Here is a 19738-nt window from a genome sequence, read left to right as displayed (position 1 = left end):
ATTGGGCCCGGACTTCAATGGGAAGCCAGTGAAGCTGACGGAGGACTGGAGTCATGTGAACATAACGCCCAGTCCCCGTCAGCAGCCTGGCAGCTCTATTTTGAACCAATTGAAGTATCCAGACCGTCTTCAAGGGTAGCCCCACGTAGAGCGCGTTGCAGAAGTCATGTCATGAGTGGAGCCAGCTGGAACCAGGGGTCAGACTAGATGGCCCAGGAGCCCCTTCTGACTCACTCTGTTTCTATGTATCTGTATCATCCACAGCTAGGCAGCATAGTTTGTTGGAGGAAACTGTCCTCCAAGTAACTGATGCAGGGGGTGCTTCCTCCTCCATCAAGCTATGCTCCCTGGGTTTGGATAACATGGCAAGCCACACCTGAGCAGTGATTACAGAAATCATGTCCTGTACATGGTGCACTTTAAATAAGCCGCTGTGGGTTAAATAAGACACAGTAGCTTATTTTTATTGTGGAAATGGCCCACTGATAGCCTTATCTGCCAGGATGTGGGATGGTACAGACTGGCCTTAGCTGTAAGCATCATCGCTATATCATGGAAATCAGGCCTAGCCTGCACTGCAATTGAAATAAGTCACCGTGGCTTAAATAAACCCCCAAAAGCCAACCGGACTAGGTTCCCGATCATAAAATCAAGTAGGTGTAGAGTGCTGTGGCATCATGGCATGAGCTTTTGTTGCCCACAGCCAATATTGCTAAAAACAATTTTTGTGTCTCATGAGAACACCTCATTGTATTATTTACCATGTATGGCCCATGGAGCCACAATTATGATTTGCTTAGTATAGGCCATCTCCTCATAGCTGACAGATGTGAATTGCAGGTCCTTCATTTATTGAGTAATTCCGTAGCAAAGGCCAAGGTAGGTGATAAGCCTCGAAACAATTGATAGTTGAAACAAGTTTCACTAGTACAGAGGAGCTATACTGAATGTGTGGGACCTATTACACAGCAGTACACTAGGAGAGGCCATAAGATTAGGATTTATGTTACCTTTTTGCTGTGTGATACTTTGGCTTTTAACCTCTGTGAATTGTCCACAGATCTGAAAGCAGGAATGAGACTAGTGCTTGATAGCCACCACTTCTTAGTGTGCATTCATGTAACTACTTTTTTCCAGTCACCCAGGAGAGTGAACATTACAGCACTTTTTAAAAGTTCTCCTGAACATTTAGCTTGGAGGGAGATGGATGCTATTAACTTCACACGTCTCCATGGTAATGCAGAATGGAAAAACAACTGATGTAACGTAATCACAGCAGTATTTCTATATCCCTGCTATACTTTACTGGTTATGAGAGTGAGGTGATCGTAATGCGAGTAGGCATGAGGGGACTAGTAATGTGATGATTTTACATCACACTTGCTCCAGTGACTTTGTTAGTGGGAGAAGTAGGCCAAAGGTGGATGCATCTTGCTGTAACATGGAATGGTCCTGAGATAAGCTAACATATGCTGGCTATGGGAACCAAGATTCAGGAGTGTGAATATACGCATTTGCTCAATAAATCACCTTGTAGGACAGGATTAACCATGATACTCCATCTTTCAAGAACAAAAGTATAGGTTCCAGTCTAAAAGGCTTTGGTAGAGCAAAGAATAGTCTCAGTCCATTCCACCCAAATTCTGGAGAGGACTGGGAAATAGATTCTGCAATTTATTCAGGATATTTCAATGAACACCTAGTTTTGACTAGTCTTCTGCATGTCCTGGGACTAAGGTAAAACAATGGATTCATGTAATCTTTGCTTTCTTGCTGGGTTGGAGGCCTTTTGCCATGTGAAGTTAAATCTCGTAAAATTTGAGATCTCAGTAGGCCACATTTGGCCTCACTTTGCAATCCCTGAGGCTCACTGTGCAGAACAACATTGATGTTATGGCTTCCACACACCAGAATCTCTGGAGCATATGAGGCTCATGTGGCCTAGTGCTATCTCTGGACCACATTTATCCCTGTCTTGCATCCCTTTCTAGCCTAGACACCATTCCACCCTGCTTAAAATCTGGCCTCTGGCCCATATTACAAATGCCATGGAATCTGGTCCTCAGATCAAAACATTTGGTATAAGAACTGTTCACTGTATCATTTTTGAGTTGCGATTAATAGATAAAACCATTGCTCACATAAATGTCACTTGGAAAGTGTAAAAATTCAGTACTTTGCTCTCACATCAGCCCATAATTTTGAAAGCAAGTCATGTCTAGTGTTGGCTTCCACTGACAGCAACATTGTCAGTTTCTTCAACCAGTTAAACATACTCACCCACATGAACTGCTGCAGGAAGTCTGCAGAATGTTGTGAATTTGCTTATTTGTCTAACATCCCCAAATGAAAAACACTTAAATGAGGGACATACGCTCCATTACTGAGTTGTTCATATTAAAGGAATGTTAATTCAGTGCCAATGAAAATTACAATTTGAGCTGTTCAGGTCAATTTCTCCATTAAGTGAATAGTTCCTGTGATCAGTAATGCCTGGCTTTTCAGTCTGTGGAAAACGGGTTTCTATTCGTGAGTCTTTCCTGCATGGCATGCTTTAATAAAGCGCTTGGCAATTTGTTTGTTGTTCTCTTGTTTTCTACATTCCTGCACTTCATTTAGTGTAAAGCTATTTCAGTCATAGACGGACACAGGATATAAAAAATATGAACACTACCCAATTAGAATGTTTCTCATTGTGTTCTTTGATAAAACAATATATTTTGGTTGTACAGTAAATGTGATTAGATGTCTGTTTATTCACATTGTGAACATATAAATTTTATTTAAAGGCTAAAATGAAAACTGAGAGCTTGGAGATAACACTTAGTTAACATTTTGTAGAATAAGAATTCTTATTTAAATTAGGTAGAGAACTAGGTCACACGCAGTGTTCTTAAATAATAAAATCTAAATGTGTGTGTGTGAAAAATGAATCAATTCTTGAACAACAGAGAACTGTACATTGAACTGTGTGAGTTCTAGTAATGATTAAATATATTATTCTGTGCCCAGACACATCCCTCAATAGTCCCCAGAAAGGTTCATGGCAGATAGCCCCGTGCTGTACAAATATTTTGTCCTACAACTTCCAGTACATCATGGCCAATGGTGAGAGATTGCGGGAGGTATTGTCCAAAACATTTGAATGGCATTGGACTGCCCACCTCTTGTTATGACAATGTTTTAGAGGTGGTAGCTGATTAAATAAGCATTGATTTAGACTAAAGCTCTCTACACACATACCTAGAAAATAGTCCCATGGAATACAATAGGACTTAAACCTAAAGAGACTTGTAGAATGGTACAATGGTACAATTAGGCTGCTGTCCTAAACACACTAACTAGGGAACATGCATTTACGTCTTAGCAAGTAGGTATATGATGAGAGGTGCAGGAAAAACACTTCTGGGGGGCACCAGCAAGGTGTCCTAGAGCCAACCAAGTAATTTACCACTGTCACTACCACCCCAAAGTAGTGCCAGCAGGCCTCGTCGTAGAAAAGGACATTTTTCTTACGCAAGAGGGAATGCCTCTTCTGAGATCCTCCCAATCTCTAGTGTTTGGTGGTGACACATGAGCATGGTGCAGAAGCCACAACTTAGAAAAAGCTTCTCTTATTACGTGTGAAAAAGATAAGTACCAAAAGAAACGTAGGTGACTGATGAACCAAATGCTGCAGTCATGCCCATTCCTTCCTTTCTCACATAAGTTAGACGTAAGTCTTGGAGGGTAACCATACTTCCTTTCTCCCTGAGACAGCTGCTTGTTTTGTAAAGATGTGTCTTTGTTGTCCCTGTTTCATTGAAATGCTGATTAGATATTGTCCATAAAACAACTTCACCTTTGTTTCATTCATCCATTGATAATATGTCACTGGTTTAACCACACCCACTTGCCTAGACAAGTCCCAGAGCAGTAAAATCTTCCCTTAGAACCCAAAAGAAAGAGAGAGAGAGAGAGAGGGAAGGAGGGGGGAGGGAGGTGGAAAGCCTCTTCCAAAGAACTGGGTTTTGCCAGGTAGGGAAAGTGACCAAGGAAAGGCCAGTCAGTTTAGGGATTTCAACAATTCAGTAAGACCACCAGGCACATTTGAAATGTAAAAGGTCTGGTGTGGTCTATGCAGGTGCACAGATAAATGTTCCAATTCAGAGAACTAATTTTAACCAATGCAATTCCAGGGATGAGATCTGTAGCACCAAGCAGGTAAACAGGGAAAAACCTGATTCTTCCACATTTACCAGATATATTATCAGCATTTAGATGCAGCATTTAGATGCAGCAGCGGAAATATTATCAGCATTTCCATTCAATTCCACTTAATATTTTATTATAAGATATGTGGACAGACATATATTAAGCTTCATAAGTGTTGTAACTCTCCACTCACTAATTTTTTGTTAAGTTTGTCCCTTCCTTCCTTCCTTTTTTCTAAAACAAAAATGACTAACAAGGAAATTCATGGGCAAGGCAGCAAATTAAAATATTCATAGGTTAATAATTTGATAGGTCTATTTGTAAGAATTACAACTATTTAAACCATTGGCAGATTTTTCCCCAAATTATAAGTTTTTTCCAGATCTCTAGGAAATACAAAATTAATTTTATCATTATAACTTAAACATAGAAGATAGATGCCCAGTTATTTTAGATCTAATGATTTTAAAAGCATTCCCTTGTGAGCTGTATACTAGCAGGATTGTGAAGCATTTGTCTGCATTGCGAAATCTATTGTTTCAAACACCAAGCTGTGATTTTAAATGTTAACCATTGTTCTATATATCTGATTTCTGTAAGTAAATCTTGTACCACTTTGATTATCTATGTTCAGTACTTTGTCATGAACTACTTAAAATGTGGATTTTTTGTGGAATTATATTATATAAACTTGTTCCAGAGTGTTCCAATCTTGCTATTATTAGAACCGCGTCAGATGAAATGTCTCAGAGTTTGGTTGGAAGGTACATAAGGCAGGCCCAGAGCTTGGAGGGGAAACCACTGGAGAACCACATGTAGCCATCTTGAGTCCCACCAAGGGAGAAAAGTGGAATATAACTATAATAAATCAATAAATAAAATGGTAGGTAGATATCTTCCCAATGCAGGTTGACTTTTGTAGTGTTTATGTGGAAGCAATATAGACAAATTGGGCTATAAGATGGAACCCAACAAAGAATAGACTGTACATTCATCACACAAGCTATCTACTTTTTTCAACTTGTGGTGGCTATGAAGACCATCACCAGTTGTACCCCAACACACAACATAGTGTTGCTTATTACCTATTCAACCGGAGGCAGAAGTTGATCAAAAGAAACACAGATGTATACACCATGTATAGATGTATACACAGATGTATACACCATGGAAAGTTAAATAATTCTCAGGCCTGTCTCTTGGCACCATACATGATAACATTTTTCAGGACACCATTATAGTATCTCGGTACTAGATTTCCACAAAAATTTCAGGTATTCTAAGTCCTGAGGAGCTTCCACAACTGTAACTTTGCTGACAGGAAAAATACAGTGATCACATTCATTGCAAAAGGGAGAATTTTCTTTAAATTCCCTCTGGTTTTGCTCTTTAAAAATATGTGTGTGATCTTTCAAATCTGCTGGTGTGGCAATTACCTCAGTTACAGTGGTCTCAGAAACAGATCTCTCAAAGCTGTCAATAAAGTTCACACATGAGGCTGAGGGAGTAGAAAATTGAATTGTCAGAATGGATTTATCATGTCAGACTACATATGAGGGATCCCTTTTGGTCACACCACATAGAAGTGCCATTCTTTGAAAAGGTAGAAGCTGAACAAGTGGAAAGTGAAACAGGTTTTGAAGTGCAGTCTATACAAGGATGACCATTTTCTGAATGCATCAGATACCCGAATCTGAATATTCATGTGTATTGTGTAACAACCATGTAGATCTAAATGAGTTTGTCCTTGAAAAACCAAGGTGTTTCTGTTGAGTTGGCTGTTCATCTAGGCCAGTGGTCCTGAAACTCTCTCTCTGCAAAGAGTGCATCAATATTGGTTTGACCAGCCAAGGAACTCCTGTGTGTTGCAGAGGATTTCCAAAGCATTTTCTAGGGCACACCTTCAGTCCACAAGGTCATGCCCATCAGATCTCATCAGTACCCTTGTGAACTGTGAATGCACTGTAGAATAGACTGAGCACTCCCCTTCATTAGCACATTGGAGAAGAACATCAGTAAGGGTGCAACCAAGATGCCTTTCAAAGAGAAGGCTGTGGATCTTCTAATTCATAGAACCATAGAATAGTAGAGTTAGAAGGAGCCAAGAAGGCCATCGGGTCCAACTCCCTGCTGTTGCTGAATTAAGGATCCCTTAGTAAACATCAAAAGATGAATTTACATATACGTATAAAAACTGCTTTCATGGATATTATGGATGGTCTCCTGCTCCATAAGAGAACACTATCTAGGTGACATATTCCAGGTAAACTTGGGGTCCCATTACAATGTATTAAAAATGATCATGACTATGTATTAAATAAACATATTCTGTTGCTTTCAAAGTAGTTCCTACATCATAGCCCCAGTAAGTATTTGACTGATGGACATTTTGTCTGTGACTTATTACATAATCTATTTAGATGTAGTACAAAGGCTGTAAAGTAGGTGGAGCAGAGGGCCTCTGTGGTTATACTTAGAAGAGGCAACATTTGCCAACTGTAGCCACTGTTCAATGAAAGTAGATGAGAAGAACTGAGAAAAAGCAGATGAGAAAGTAGATGAGAGTAGATGAGAAAAACTGAGATGTAACTGAGGGACTGTTACGAGGTAACTATTGGCAAACGGTGACTTTAATGACAACCTCTGTGTCTTGGTTTGCTCTTCAGGTCCAGAGATTCAGCTTTGTCAAATAATCCTTTTTATTTCATATTTATAACTTTTGAATTGAAATGCTAGTTAATTTGAGAATACTTGATGTATTTCCACAAATTAGATGTTGATACAATGCCAAAATTAAAACGACAAGCAGTTGGTAACTAACATTTCTGCAATTGCTCCCGTGGTTACAATGACTTTTCCATGTCAGCTTATAGTGTGCAGGGAAGCCATTGTTCCACAGTCTGTATGCAAAAGTCCTACGTTTATTCTACAGCATCTCCTGTTAAAAACAATCTCTTAACAGCATGATATCAGTTCTTGGAGAGCTGCTAAAGACAGGCAATATGGCGTTAGCTAGAGTAATAATTTGACAAGTTTAAGTTTCACTGCCAGTTAGGTTAATAATGTCCTATGTTAACCTAACTGGCAGTGAAACTTAAAATATGAGATAAACCCCTGCCTTCTCACAGTGAGAACTAAAATTTATTAAATTTTAAGTTACTCAATCTTTTATTCAGTACCTCCAAGAAGCACCTATATTGAGGTTATAACAAGATACCAAATTATTTAAAAGTAATGTTCAGTTATTCAGATTAATTAAGAAAAATTGTTGACAACCATGCTTAAAAGTAATATGATCACTTTATTATTTTATTCCATATAAAAGATAGAATTTCAAACAGTGGATTTCAATGTCACCTGAATATTGCTTAGAATATATGGGCGGTTTTGTACTGTAAATCATATATGTGTTATTCTTCTTTTCTTGTGAATCTCTTTCTCCATTTTGTAATAATTACCTGTTCAATAATATGTGATGCAACCTCGCTATGCGACTCAAGTAACGGAGCAACACGTTTCTTTGGGCAGGCGATACACTGTGTTTCTCTTTTACAGTTATCCTTCTTTCATTGTAGGAAGCTCCATATGTTATGTGGAAAAAAAACAGAGAGCTGTTTGAAGGGAATGACAAGTATGAAGGATACTGTGTAGACCTGGCATCAGAAATTGCAAAGCATATTGGCATCAAGTACAAAATTGCAATTGTCCCTGATGGAAAATATGGAGCAAGGGATCCAAACACAAAAATCTGGAATGGGATGGTGGGAGAGCTGGTGTATGGGGTAAGCATATCCATTTTTGATGCAGGTTTTAGCGTAAAGTTTTCATCAGCATACTTGAAATGCAGGATGGTTTTACATTTTTATTATAAATGCAGAAACAAACAAAATACACACTTATTACAAAGAGTCACAATAACAAATAAGACAGATGAACACAGCAGCTAAGAAAGCAGTCCTTTCACCCCTAACATTGTCTGGAGGGTTATAGGGTGCAAACAAAGCTCCAACCTCAAAGCTGGGAATCTGTGCTCTGACCTCACATCCCCCAACCCTGACAGCTAGTACAGGAAGGCAGGAAGAATGCTGCCTTTCCCTGGCTGGGAATGTCACCTTGGAAATAGGGCAGAATGGGCCTTCTTGGGAGCAGGAAGGGGAGGAGAATGCAGAGAGCAGGCAAAAACATCTCCAGCTCTTCCCTCCTCCGCAGCACTAGTGAAAATGGCCCTTGAACCATAATGTGGGGAGTTCCTTCTGCTCAGTGCAGAATGCTCAGAGGCCTCCATGTTGAAGGGTTTATGAGCAGGAAGGATTGAGCCCCAGGAATGCTGTCCTACATTCTCCCAATTTTCCATACATTCACAATGAATACATTGCAATCCAGTATCCACATCAAGAATGTACACTAAAATGCAAAGGCTCAATATTTATCAGTGTTAAATATATATTAATATATAATAGAATGTAATGTAATATAAATTCTTGTATTATATCAGCACATAATTATGTATTACATACATATTAATTATATATAGTGTATATAATATACATACTATATCTTAAGATACTGTATATGGTATCTTAATATATAGTATGTATTAATTAATTTTACATATAAACAATGAATGGCATCCAAAGTTATTCAAATTTTTGGTTTTGTTGTGGGTGAAATCCTGTTAATTAAACCACTGAGGCAATATATCATATTTTATTAATCTATGCCATAATAGAAGATAATAGTTCAATGCCATTAGGCAGTTATACTTGATTTGGCAGCTATTCAAAGATTTTCTACCAGTTCCTAATGCTTGTTTCTTAAGATATTCAAGAAGGATGTGCGTTGGGTTCCTAGCTATAGGATATCCAGTCTTATCCAAATAGGTGATAACTTTTTTCCAGAACTTCCAGATGTTTTTCATTTTACAAGTCCGCCAAGGAATTCTGCATAAATTTCTCCACATTTCCATCTAGGATTGGAACAAAGCAGGTCGGAATCTGTCCGTCTAAGCATTTGTAGGCTTCCTGTTGTGTTTGGCCTGGTCTTCCAAAAACAACTCAATGGAGAGGAGGGCCATGAATGCTCTCGGAGGCCAAGTTGTGAAACTGGCCACCTACTTCCACATCAGCAGCTGCCACAAAGGTGGCTACAGTGGGGGCAGAAGAAGGCCGGTAGCAGGATGCTCCATTAGGAGGAGCTCGTGGGGAAAGCAGTCCCCCGACTGCTCACAGAGTCTCTCAAAGAGTGGCTGCTCCTGGCACAGATCCCCTGACAGCTCCCACACATGAGGAGCAGTCCCCCAAATGCCCTTCTGCATCCCTGTTGCACACGAGGAACAGCTATTCAAATACTGAGTGATTCTATGAGGCTTCCTCCTTGCACTCAAGAGCAATGCTATGAGCAGGCACGGGAGTTGCTCCTTGTGTACAAAAATGATGTTGCAAGCAGGTGGGAGAGCTACACTCAGCTACTCTTTGAGCAAATCCTCCTTGCACACGAGAATGGCACTGCTTGCACACATGTGAGCATGTTTCTCAGGAGCTGGAACTGCAAAGTGGACCAGAGTTCAGGATGTTGAGTTGAGGAAACCCAAGGGATTCATTCCCCTAGACAAATAGTTCACACGTCCCTATTTCCAAGAGGCACTACTCGTGTTCCAGTATATCTTAGCAACTTTTATCTGTCAGATACCAGCAGTATAATATTGCATAGACATTTTCTTTGAGATTGACTCATGCATAAATTCTGTGTCTATCAAATAGGATTACATGACCATCCAACTGTTTGACAAATGTTGATATTTACATGCAAATGTATCTAATCAACTGTTGAATAACGTAAATATTAGCTGTAGTCTCTAAGGGATATGAAAAGGATGTAGACTGCAGTCCAGAACCTGTTGTGTAAACTATGCAAGTACGTTCAAGAAATGCTTGCCCTAGAATGAAAATAGCATTTCCACGTTGGAAGAAACATTAAAACAATTTCCTTTTTTGATGGGTCATGTCTCAGAACATTTAAACTAGTGAATGTAAAATTTCTCACACAGTTCCATCTAGAAAAGATGGAAATGTATTTTGATTCTGCAAGGAAACTGTTGGGGTATTAAAGCACTCACTGACTAGTACAATGGCTATTAATACAAGAAAAGCAGGTTGATGCAGCCCTTGTTCTGGATCATTTGAAGAGTCTGGACTGTCTTTGAGGGAAGCCCCAGGTATAATTGTCACTTTATCAAATGTTGCCTACTCCTGGGAAAATACAGATAGATTTCCATCCTAAGGCTGAAATCTTAAACACACCTTCTAAAGAATAACCACATTTAAGGCATAAGATTATGCTTTTATTCTTTAAAGAAAGAATTTAAAAAAAAGACCTTAGCAACTGAGATGGGATGAAGTGATCTTGCAAATATTTATACTGGGTGTGGTATGATGAAGACGTTTGAAGTAGGAATGTGCTAAGCCTCTCTAGAATACAGCGCATGCCTGTCTGTAATGCTTCTGGTGCTAAGAAAGCGAGCCAAACCCAGGAAACTTCTCCAGTTGCCATTCTGTCGTCCTGCTGTGCATATAGCTCAATTAATATACAACAGGAATGTGAAGATTCTGAATTTTATTCTGCAGAATAAAGGGCACACCAGGGATCATTCCAGATGGAGGCCTGGCCTGCTCTTACCTTTTTTTAATACTACTGAGAAAACAAAGCATACCATGATTGTTGTTTCTTTAGGCATCTCCTCTCCTGAAACAGTCTCTCAGCTGGAGCAAGCATTTTCCCCATTATTTGCTGGTGAAGCTAACCATCAGTTCCTTCTACATTCTCTTTCTTGTGGTTTCCTTCTGCTTATGGGGCTTCCTCATTTCCCCCTGATGCATAACCAGATATTGATCATAAAGCCCCCTTTCCTCATAAGGGTAGAGTAAAGGTGGAATAAATTGGAAATACATTGAAGACAGCAGCAGCAACTTATGTGTATTATAATTACAAAGGTTCCATAAAAGAGCAGTCATTTTCACCAAGTAAAATCTGGTAACCGCGAGGTCAGTAAAGTCTCCAGATCAAGGTCAGTCAAGTCCCATTTTTGCACTGGGACAAAAGCTACATGTTTGATATGATCAACTGTTTTTTTTTTACCTCTTACCCATTATTATTGATCTTCAACTAACAGTCAGTCTTGTTAAAAACTTCACAGAGCTCCCACCTTAGGCAACCTGGCAGCCCATGGCTCCCCAGAGACCGCCATATTGATGCTGAACGTAGCGCAGACACCCAGTTGGCATAGCTCACTGCAGCCCAGAACTCCTGAGCTCAAGTGATCTGCCAGCTTCCAACTTCAAGGTGGCACTGTGACATACGCCACTCAGATGGGCCTGATTCCATCTGGAGAACGCACTGCAACGAAGTCCCCTGGATCCTCAATTGGGGTCTGAGCCCCATTCTCCAGACCAGGTGCAGTAGGACCTTCCCATATGCCTGGCAGCACTCTCCAATTTGTTTCACCATTTTCACTCCAAAGAACTCTGTTCTGCAGAGCTACAACGCAAGATGACCAAAAGATTACCTGCACATTACAATGCTGCAGTCTTTGCTGATGAGCATATTCATGAAAGTGCTTTTGAGAAATGAATGCCATTAGCTACCTGCTGCAGGTGTTCTCACAACTCTGCAGCCAGCTACAGTTAAATGCTCATTCCCCTTCCATGGAACGTTATCCATTCACCGTGCGGCAAATAAGGTGATCATTTCCCCTTTCTGTCAAAGCCTAAGAAAGAAAGGGATTTCAACATTCAATGTGCTAAGCTTTCTCAAAATGATTTTTTCCAGAAGGAAAAAGTATTATGGATTATGGCATTGGGAAAGGGGATGTCATTCGAAAGATACTATGCTTTGCATCTCAATGTTTTCCTGGATATGGAGAATATACTTTTATACAATATACTTTTCCTTCATGCTTAACCAAAATGGGAAATGCTGATAATGAGACTTGTTCCTTTTGATACTACACTTGTTGCCTGATAAAAGCTTTGACATGGGCTGGGTGGTCCGGTGATAGGCCATGAGAAAGCTCTGTGGTGCAGATGGCATCGGCTGCTTTCCTGGCTTGCCTTCCTGCCTTACTTCAAGAAACACCCAGTGGCGGAAGGCACCAGGCACCAGGGCTAGAACAAACATTTGAAAATAGGGCAGTGTGAAAGGGAAGCACTCAAAAGGTTGTGGACTTCTTCAGTTCTGGTTGGGTTGAGACAACCCTGTTTGCTGTGCAAAGCACGAAAGCAAGAGGTGGGCACAGATCCACTATCACCAACAGGATAGATGCCAGCTGACTCCAAAGCTTGAAATTGTATCCTTCCGCATTTTCCTTCCAGGCGAATGGAATTTTGTAAGTGTTTTTCTAGGCACAGCAAATTACAAATCTCCTAACTTGTGAGATCCCGGTTCAGCAGTCCTCTCAGCCATGAAGCTCTGTGGGTGCCTTTGAGCCAGGTGCTGACTCTCAGCCTAACCTACCTCACAGGGGTGTTGTGAGGATGCAGTGGAGAGGAGGAGGAGAATTATATATGCTGCCTTGGGCTCCTTGGAGGAAAGGTTGGATATAAATGTCATCAATGCATAAATACATGGTTGCACGTCTTGTAGTCTGTTCAGCAACATTTGTTCAAGCAGTCTAGTTCCAATCCAGTTTAGAGTGACATTCTGCAGTGGAAGGAACCCTTCACCCCAAACTCAAGCAAATGCACAGTTTGATGCGTTTTAATCCATTGGATGGTCTCAAACATCCTTCCTGCATTGCTATCCATCCTGGCCCTTAGTTTGCTACAGGCAAAAATCTCATCTATCCATTTCTTGCAAACGTTTGTACAGTGCCTTATTTTTGTCTAATCTGTATTTGCTTGCATTCTCCTTCTCTTACAGAAAGCAGAGATTGCTGTCGCACCTCTGACCATCACTTTGGTACGAGAGGAGGTTATTGATTTTTCTAAGCCTTTTATGAGTCTTGGCATATCCATTATGATCAAAAAGCCCCAGAAATCTAAACCTGGCGTATTCTCCTTCCTGGACCCCCTGGCCTATGAGATCTGGATGTGCATAGTCTTTGCCTACATTGGGGTCAGTGTTGTCCTGTTCTTGGTGAGCAGGTTTAGTCCCTATGAATGGCACACAGAAGAGCCGGAGGAGGGCAAGGAAGGCCCCAGCGACCAGCCTCCCAATGAATTTGGCATCTTCAACAGTCTGTGGTTTTCCCTGGGTGCCTTTATGCAGCAAGGATGTGATATTTCACCGAGGTTGGTATCAAATATGCACATGCACACATAGGGGTGTGTGTGGGTGTGTTCTCTTTGAAACTTGCATTTTATCATCAGTGGCGATAATATACCCACTACATAAAACATGTTAGGTTACAAAGATAGCAGCTTGGTCAACCCTAAGTTCTCCTTTTGATTTATGGAGCCATTCTGATTAATGGTTTCGTTGTGAATTGAATGGGTATGTAATATGTACACATTTGTACATTAGGTGTTGTGTCAGTGTGGGATTCCCATCAGGGAAGCCCTGAGAAGTAGTTGATATCAAATTTATAGTGGCACATGATCTCTCAGAGGAGTCGTACGTTCTGGAGCCACAGATCAGAAATCTTGTCCATCCCTCATCTGCATCAAAGTCGGAAACCTTTGCATTATACGAAAACAATGTGAATACATTCTCCCACAGTGTTCCCAATCCACTTCAGTTGCTCTGTGTGGCTTCTTTTTCCACTTGATCCAAAATACTACCAAAGGTAATATAGACAATGCAGCAGCTAGAATATAACTTAGAGTCAGAATTTGAGGTGCGGTCTTCTTCCTAGAGAAATTCATGACATATCTTCAATCATTTTTAATCAAGCTGGAGGAGGTTAGGCTGTTACACATAAGTGTGGTTGAAATAAATGGACATCACTGAAGATATACTTTAATGAGTTTCTATTTTTGTTCTAAAATATGCATTTTTCATAGTGAAGAATTATTTTTCAACAGCAAAAAGAAAGAAATCCATGGAAAAAATTAAAAATGCTGTCTCTGAGTGTTCACAATAATCCTCAAAAGACTATTGATTTTCCTGAGAAAGTTAGCATGACGAACTTTCTCTGAACTAGAAGTTATAGGACCCTTGATCTAAGAAACTTGACAACAGGAGGCAGAACATAACACTGGTTGCTTTGCCTGTTCAAGTCTTTATAAAATATAGACTAAACATTAATGAAGCAAAAGTATTTATATCGAGTGTAATGAATTTGCAGACATGAAATGAATTTTTGGCATGAAAATCTGGACTGGGTGAAAAATATCTTTTTAAAACATCCATTCACTGTCCGTGCCAGCAGCTGCTTTGATACCAGTTTAAAAAATGGGTTCTTCCTGCTGGTTTTATAATTTCACTTAACCAGGAATCACCTAGGCAATGAGATAATACTGTGGTGCCATCTAACCAATCAGATTTGGTTGTTTGCATTGCAATGTAGCAATGTTACCAAGCAAAGAAGCCTTCCAGAGTGGATGAATGGAAGGCTAAGAATGACCACAAGCCATTGATAAGGCATCAGACTAGCACACCCTCCTTTGCTGTACAGCTCTGGCATTTTCATTTTCACACAAAAAAAAACATATCAGAACAGAGAGTACCACTCTGGTCATCTTAGCAAATGGCAATTATTTTGACCTCACAAACATTTTTGCAGCCTTTATCCCTCCTAAAAGATTGCCCAAAGATGCATATGACTAAGTTCTGTGAATATCACCTCCTTCTTTCAAGCTGAGTTCGTTTTATTACTAAGCAATTTCCCCCAGATTTTAAATCAAACCATCATGTCAAAAGGAAAGCTCTGTTTATTCCAATGTTGTTCTTATGCTGTTCAACACTGGTAAACCTTCTTGAATGGGGAATATTCGGTATCACTGACCATTTCCCCCAGTTACCTGTTCTTCTCATACTCTCTTACCCTGCACCTCACTGCCATTACCCCTCTGCACTCCTTCAGAATATCTGTACTGTCACGTTGGAAAACAAGATAGCAGAAACTTGGAGTGGTTGGTCAGGTCACCTGAAATACTTGGTGCGTATTTGTAAAACAGGAATACTGTTTCTGTTATCCTAAAATTGGTCCAAACCAGTTCTCTTTTTAAAAAGGGGAGTCAGGGAGCCCAGCTTAACATAGTCTGACTTTGTGCTATGATACAGGTAACTGGAGCATGAAAGCACATTCAGAATTGACCATTTTATTATTTATTTATTTGTTTGTTTATTTATTTATAAAATTGGTGTGCCATCCAATTACTAACATCTCTGGATGGCTAACAGCATAAATAAATTTATGACCCACTCTGGCTGCAATTAATAAAATACAATAATAAAATTCGATATTAAAACTTATTAAAATATTGGTTAAATAAGAAGGTCTTAACCTGGTGCCGAAAAACATATAATGTCGACGCCAGGCGGACCTCCCTGGGGGACGCATTCCATAGTCAGGGTGCCACCACAGAGAAGGCCCTTTTATTGTCAGTCCATTCATATCTCGAACATTTCCACTTGCAAATTATAATGGTCATTGGATGTATATGATGCATCATGCCTACAACTTGCTTAAAGCATTACAGACATCCTTGCTTCAGATTCTTGTATATCATAGTATAACCATAGCTGGATTATTTAAAACATACAAAGGTAAGCACATAGCGATGTGTTATAGGTAGAATTAAGGTAATTCAGCCTAGCCATTCAAAACCTTTCTACTTTCATGGGAAAGTTGATTTGTCTGCCTAAGAGACTGGGTGTATTGCATAGAATTCTAAATTTTAAACTGAGCTCATGGACCAACTAGGGGTCAGAATTTGGGGGTTCACTATTGCTCAATGCAGTACTCCCCTGTGGCTGTGTGTTAAGAGGGAAATCAGCAGCTGTGGGGTATCCTGCTGTTATTGACCTTCTGGCTGATAAACTTGCGAAAATATCCCAGGGTACAGTTTGAAAACATTTGCACCAGTGGCTGGAGTAGGTGCTGCTTCTTTTGAGAAGTACATATGCAGCTTGACATTTATTGCATTTCTATGCACATGCCACAATGTCTCCTGGATCTGCCAATGGACCTTAGCGGAAGCTCTACTAAGTGAAATATTGAACCTATCGTGCCTCACCCCAAGTACAATTGACTGGTTAATAAATTTCCTGTGATGATGGTGTCTCTCATGGTCTTTCTTTCTCTCTCTCTCTTCTTGACAGAAGAGATAGGAAAATATGCATTATCTTATTCATGTTTAGATCCCTCTCAGGTCGCATAGTTGGAGGTGTGTGGTGGTTCTTCACACTCATCATTATTTCATCATACACCGCTAATCTTGCTGCTTTCTTGACTGTTGAGCGAATGGTCTCACCCATAGAAAGTGCAGAAGACCTTGCCAAACAAACTGAAATTGCTTATGGAACACTGGACTCGGGGTCAACAAAAGAATTCTTCAGAGTAAGTTGGCATGTCTACTGGGACAGGGCTTCCCCATCCTAGATGGAAAGTGTCCAGAATGTAGCCAGAACCATTTTCATGGTCTGTATCTCCTTACAAAATTGATTTACCATTTCTGACTCCAGTACCTTTTGCTGGCCTTTGTGATCATTATAATTTGTGGCAAATATGTGGATCTTGCTTGCTTTAGGGAGTGACCCTAAGGAACAGGAGAATTGTAGAGAATTGAAACAGCACTGCCATGCTGGTTCATTTCAAGCCTCAGCACTGAAGCAAAGAGAGCAGGGGATGATGGGTTCAAGGTGCCCTTGAGACTGGCTTCTAATTATAGATCCTTATGCAGATTTTCTTGCATGAAAAGATACACAATGATAATCATTCAGACACCTAGCCTATTAGGATAATGTAAAAACATCATTATGTAAATAAATGGTACATCCTAGAACAGCATTAACGCAAAATGACTGCTTTATAAATAAATAAGTCTGAGCATTGCAGTGATCAACATTAATTTTGCACATCATACTGTTCATATTGGTTAATTCAGTTTGCTCTGCTGCAAAGATATAAAATTTCCTTTTCTAGCAGCTTGGAAACAGACATTGCTAAGGATATTTATATCCCACTGAAGCCAGGGGGAGATGTAAACATGTTCTTACTTCTCACTCAATGAGACTTGGAAGTGTTCATTTGAGGTTGGATCATGCTCATTGCCATTAAAGAAGAGCCTACTGGTGCTGGAAACAAGACCCCAAAATTAGGCACTTCCAACTCTCCTTGATTCCAACAGGATATTTAAGCAAGTGCTTAAGGTTGCACTCCTAAACTTAGCTGCAAGCTGTCTTCAATGAAATGATACTTTTGAGTCGACATGTATAGGATTGCTTTTAAATATGTCCTAAATATAAACAGATGTGCATAGCACAGTGAAAGTGCCTAAGGACTGTGAAACAATGGCATGGATAGTTCAGCATCTGGGCACAACAGGGCTTCCATGGAAGATGCATGTATATTGACATCCTCTCTACACCCAGCCGGATGTCCAGACTTAGGCCTGTGGTGGGTCCTGAGTGTAAGACCTGAGGAGGGTCTCTCATAGATTTCACCCGTGCGTTCTGTTGGTTCATGCCAGTACTTGGCTCTCACCAAGAGAGAGAACCAGGCTCAGCCAGGCAAGATTGTTAAGCCCCATAACATTTATAAGCTAGAGCATAGAAGAGCCACCAGGTGGAACAGGGCAAGCTAGCTCACTGGTCTGAATAGAGTTTCCCTCTTTTTCTTACCTGCTATCCAGCTGCTCATGCCTGTTCACACTGGTAATTTTTATGTCTCCCCCAGGAAGTCGGAGGGGGGGAGATACGGTTTTTCCCCCCAAACAAGGTAATGGTCAGAGATAAGTCTTTGGCAAGCTTCCTCAAAGCTGTTCCAGCAACATGTTCAGGCTTGCTTCTGACCATTTCAAACATGAGGATCGGTCAAGGCTAGAATTCACCTTTAGGTGGTATGTAGCCAGCCAATGGCCTCCTTCACTTGGTTGATTGTGAATGATCTGGAGATGGGGAAAACACTGCAAGGAGAAGTTGTGTAGGCTGTGGACTCAGCTACAATCTATGCACCTTTTCCTGAAAGTTCTCCTTCCGGTGCAACAGTTTCTAGAGTTTCCAGCCACACAGTTTCCTGTGTTTCTAGCCAGGCATGATGATGATAAAGTATGTTGTAGTGCTGAACTGACATTTCCAAAAGTCACATTGTATTTTTTGCCATCATTGTATTTTTTCCATTAATACTGGCCCTTTTTCAAATTGCTCTTAAATGGTTTCTTCTTTTGTGGTGGATTCTTCCTTGAAATTACTGGGAGAGTAATGTGCATAAATGGTAAAGTGAGCAAGCATGTGAGGTGGTGAGCCATCGCCAGGCTGTCACATCTTTTAACGACAGCATCCAGTGCTACAAAAACACTGTTGCAGAAAGATCATTGTACCTGATTCCCAATATATTATAAATTGTGACCTGTTTTCTGGTAATCTCATCCCTTTACTGTATCTAATCTCCTTTTGATTTCCTTCAGAGATCTAAAATAGCAGTGTACGAAAAGATGTGGGCATACATGAGCACAACAGACCCATCAGTGTTCGCTAGGACTACGGCCGAGGGAGTTGCCCGGGTGCGCAAATCCAAGGGCAAGTTTGCCTTCCTCCTGGAGTCCACCATGAATGAATACATTGAGCAGCGAAAGCCATGTGACACCATGAAAGTGGGAGGAAATCTGGATTCGAAAGGCTATGGAGTAGCCACACCAAAGGGTTCTTCATTAAGGTGGGTGGAATAGTATAACAATATAACATGTGTTGTTATAGTATTCCACCTTCCCTGATGTCCCTGATCTAGTTCTTTTTGTGTTGTTCTGTGGACATGGTATGTTCTTTTTTTCTTTTTCCATTTCATATTTTCGATCGAGAAGGAGGTAACTGTTGCTGATAAAAAGTCCATTTACAAGTTACAGTTGGTGTATAACTATCTATCAAGGCCATATAAAAACCAGACTGGTTGAACATTGCTTCCACTTTTTCCCAAGACAGAACACCATTCATTGGCTTTTTGTTTACCAAATTCCATAATATCAACAATGTACTGTCTATAGATTGCTTGCCTCAACTTTGTCTCATAAGGACAGCATTAGGAAACGAAACCACTAGCATTTACATGAGGGTTGTAATTCTATACACATCTACTCAGAAATAAGTCCTATTGTGTTCTATTGGGCTTACTCTCACTTAAGTAGGTAAAGATTGTAATCCTTACCTGGGAGTAAGTCCCATGGAGCACAGTGAGATTTCTGTGTAAACATGTATAGGATTGCATTGTAAATCATCATCTTATTCCTACGTTATTTTAGGACCTTGCAATTTTTATCCCCACATTAGGATTGAAGTATGTGATTTCAAAGCCACCCATTTATACAAAAACCCCTTCAGAACTAGGATTTACAATTGTACTAATATAGCTTTAATAGACATGCAGTGTGATTCCATGAAAGTTTACACAGAT

General features: G+C 40.2%; 1 protein-coding gene across 2 annotated transcripts in view; it reads left to right on the top strand.

Annotated features, from left to right (window-relative positions):
• GRIA4 (glutamate ionotropic receptor AMPA type subunit 4) overlaps positions 1–19738 on the top strand; it is a 276464-nt gene that overhangs the window by 217091 nt on the left and 39635 nt on the right. For both annotated transcript variants that reach the window (XM_044442477.1, XM_044442476.1), the window contains exons 10-13: positions 7770–7976; positions 13108–13478; positions 16492–16690; positions 18759–19006. In XM_044442477.1, the coding sequence (XP_044298412.1) occupies positions 7770–7976; positions 13108–13478; positions 16492–16690; positions 18759–19006 (1025 nt within the window). The remainder of the gene's footprint in view (positions 1–7769; positions 7977–13107; positions 13479–16491; positions 16691–18758; positions 19007–19738) is intronic.

Source organism: Varanus komodoensis, unplaced genomic scaffold (genome assembly GCF_004798865.1).
Source record: "Varanus komodoensis strain SLA01 unplaced genomic scaffold, ASM479886v1 scaffold4, whole genome shotgun sequence".
In the NCBI taxonomy this organism is placed as follows: Eukaryota; Metazoa; Chordata; class Lepidosauria; order Squamata; family Varanidae; genus Varanus; species Varanus komodoensis.
The sequence above is the reverse complement of the archived record's forward strand: the minus strand, read 5'-3'. Positions and strand labels throughout refer to the sequence as shown.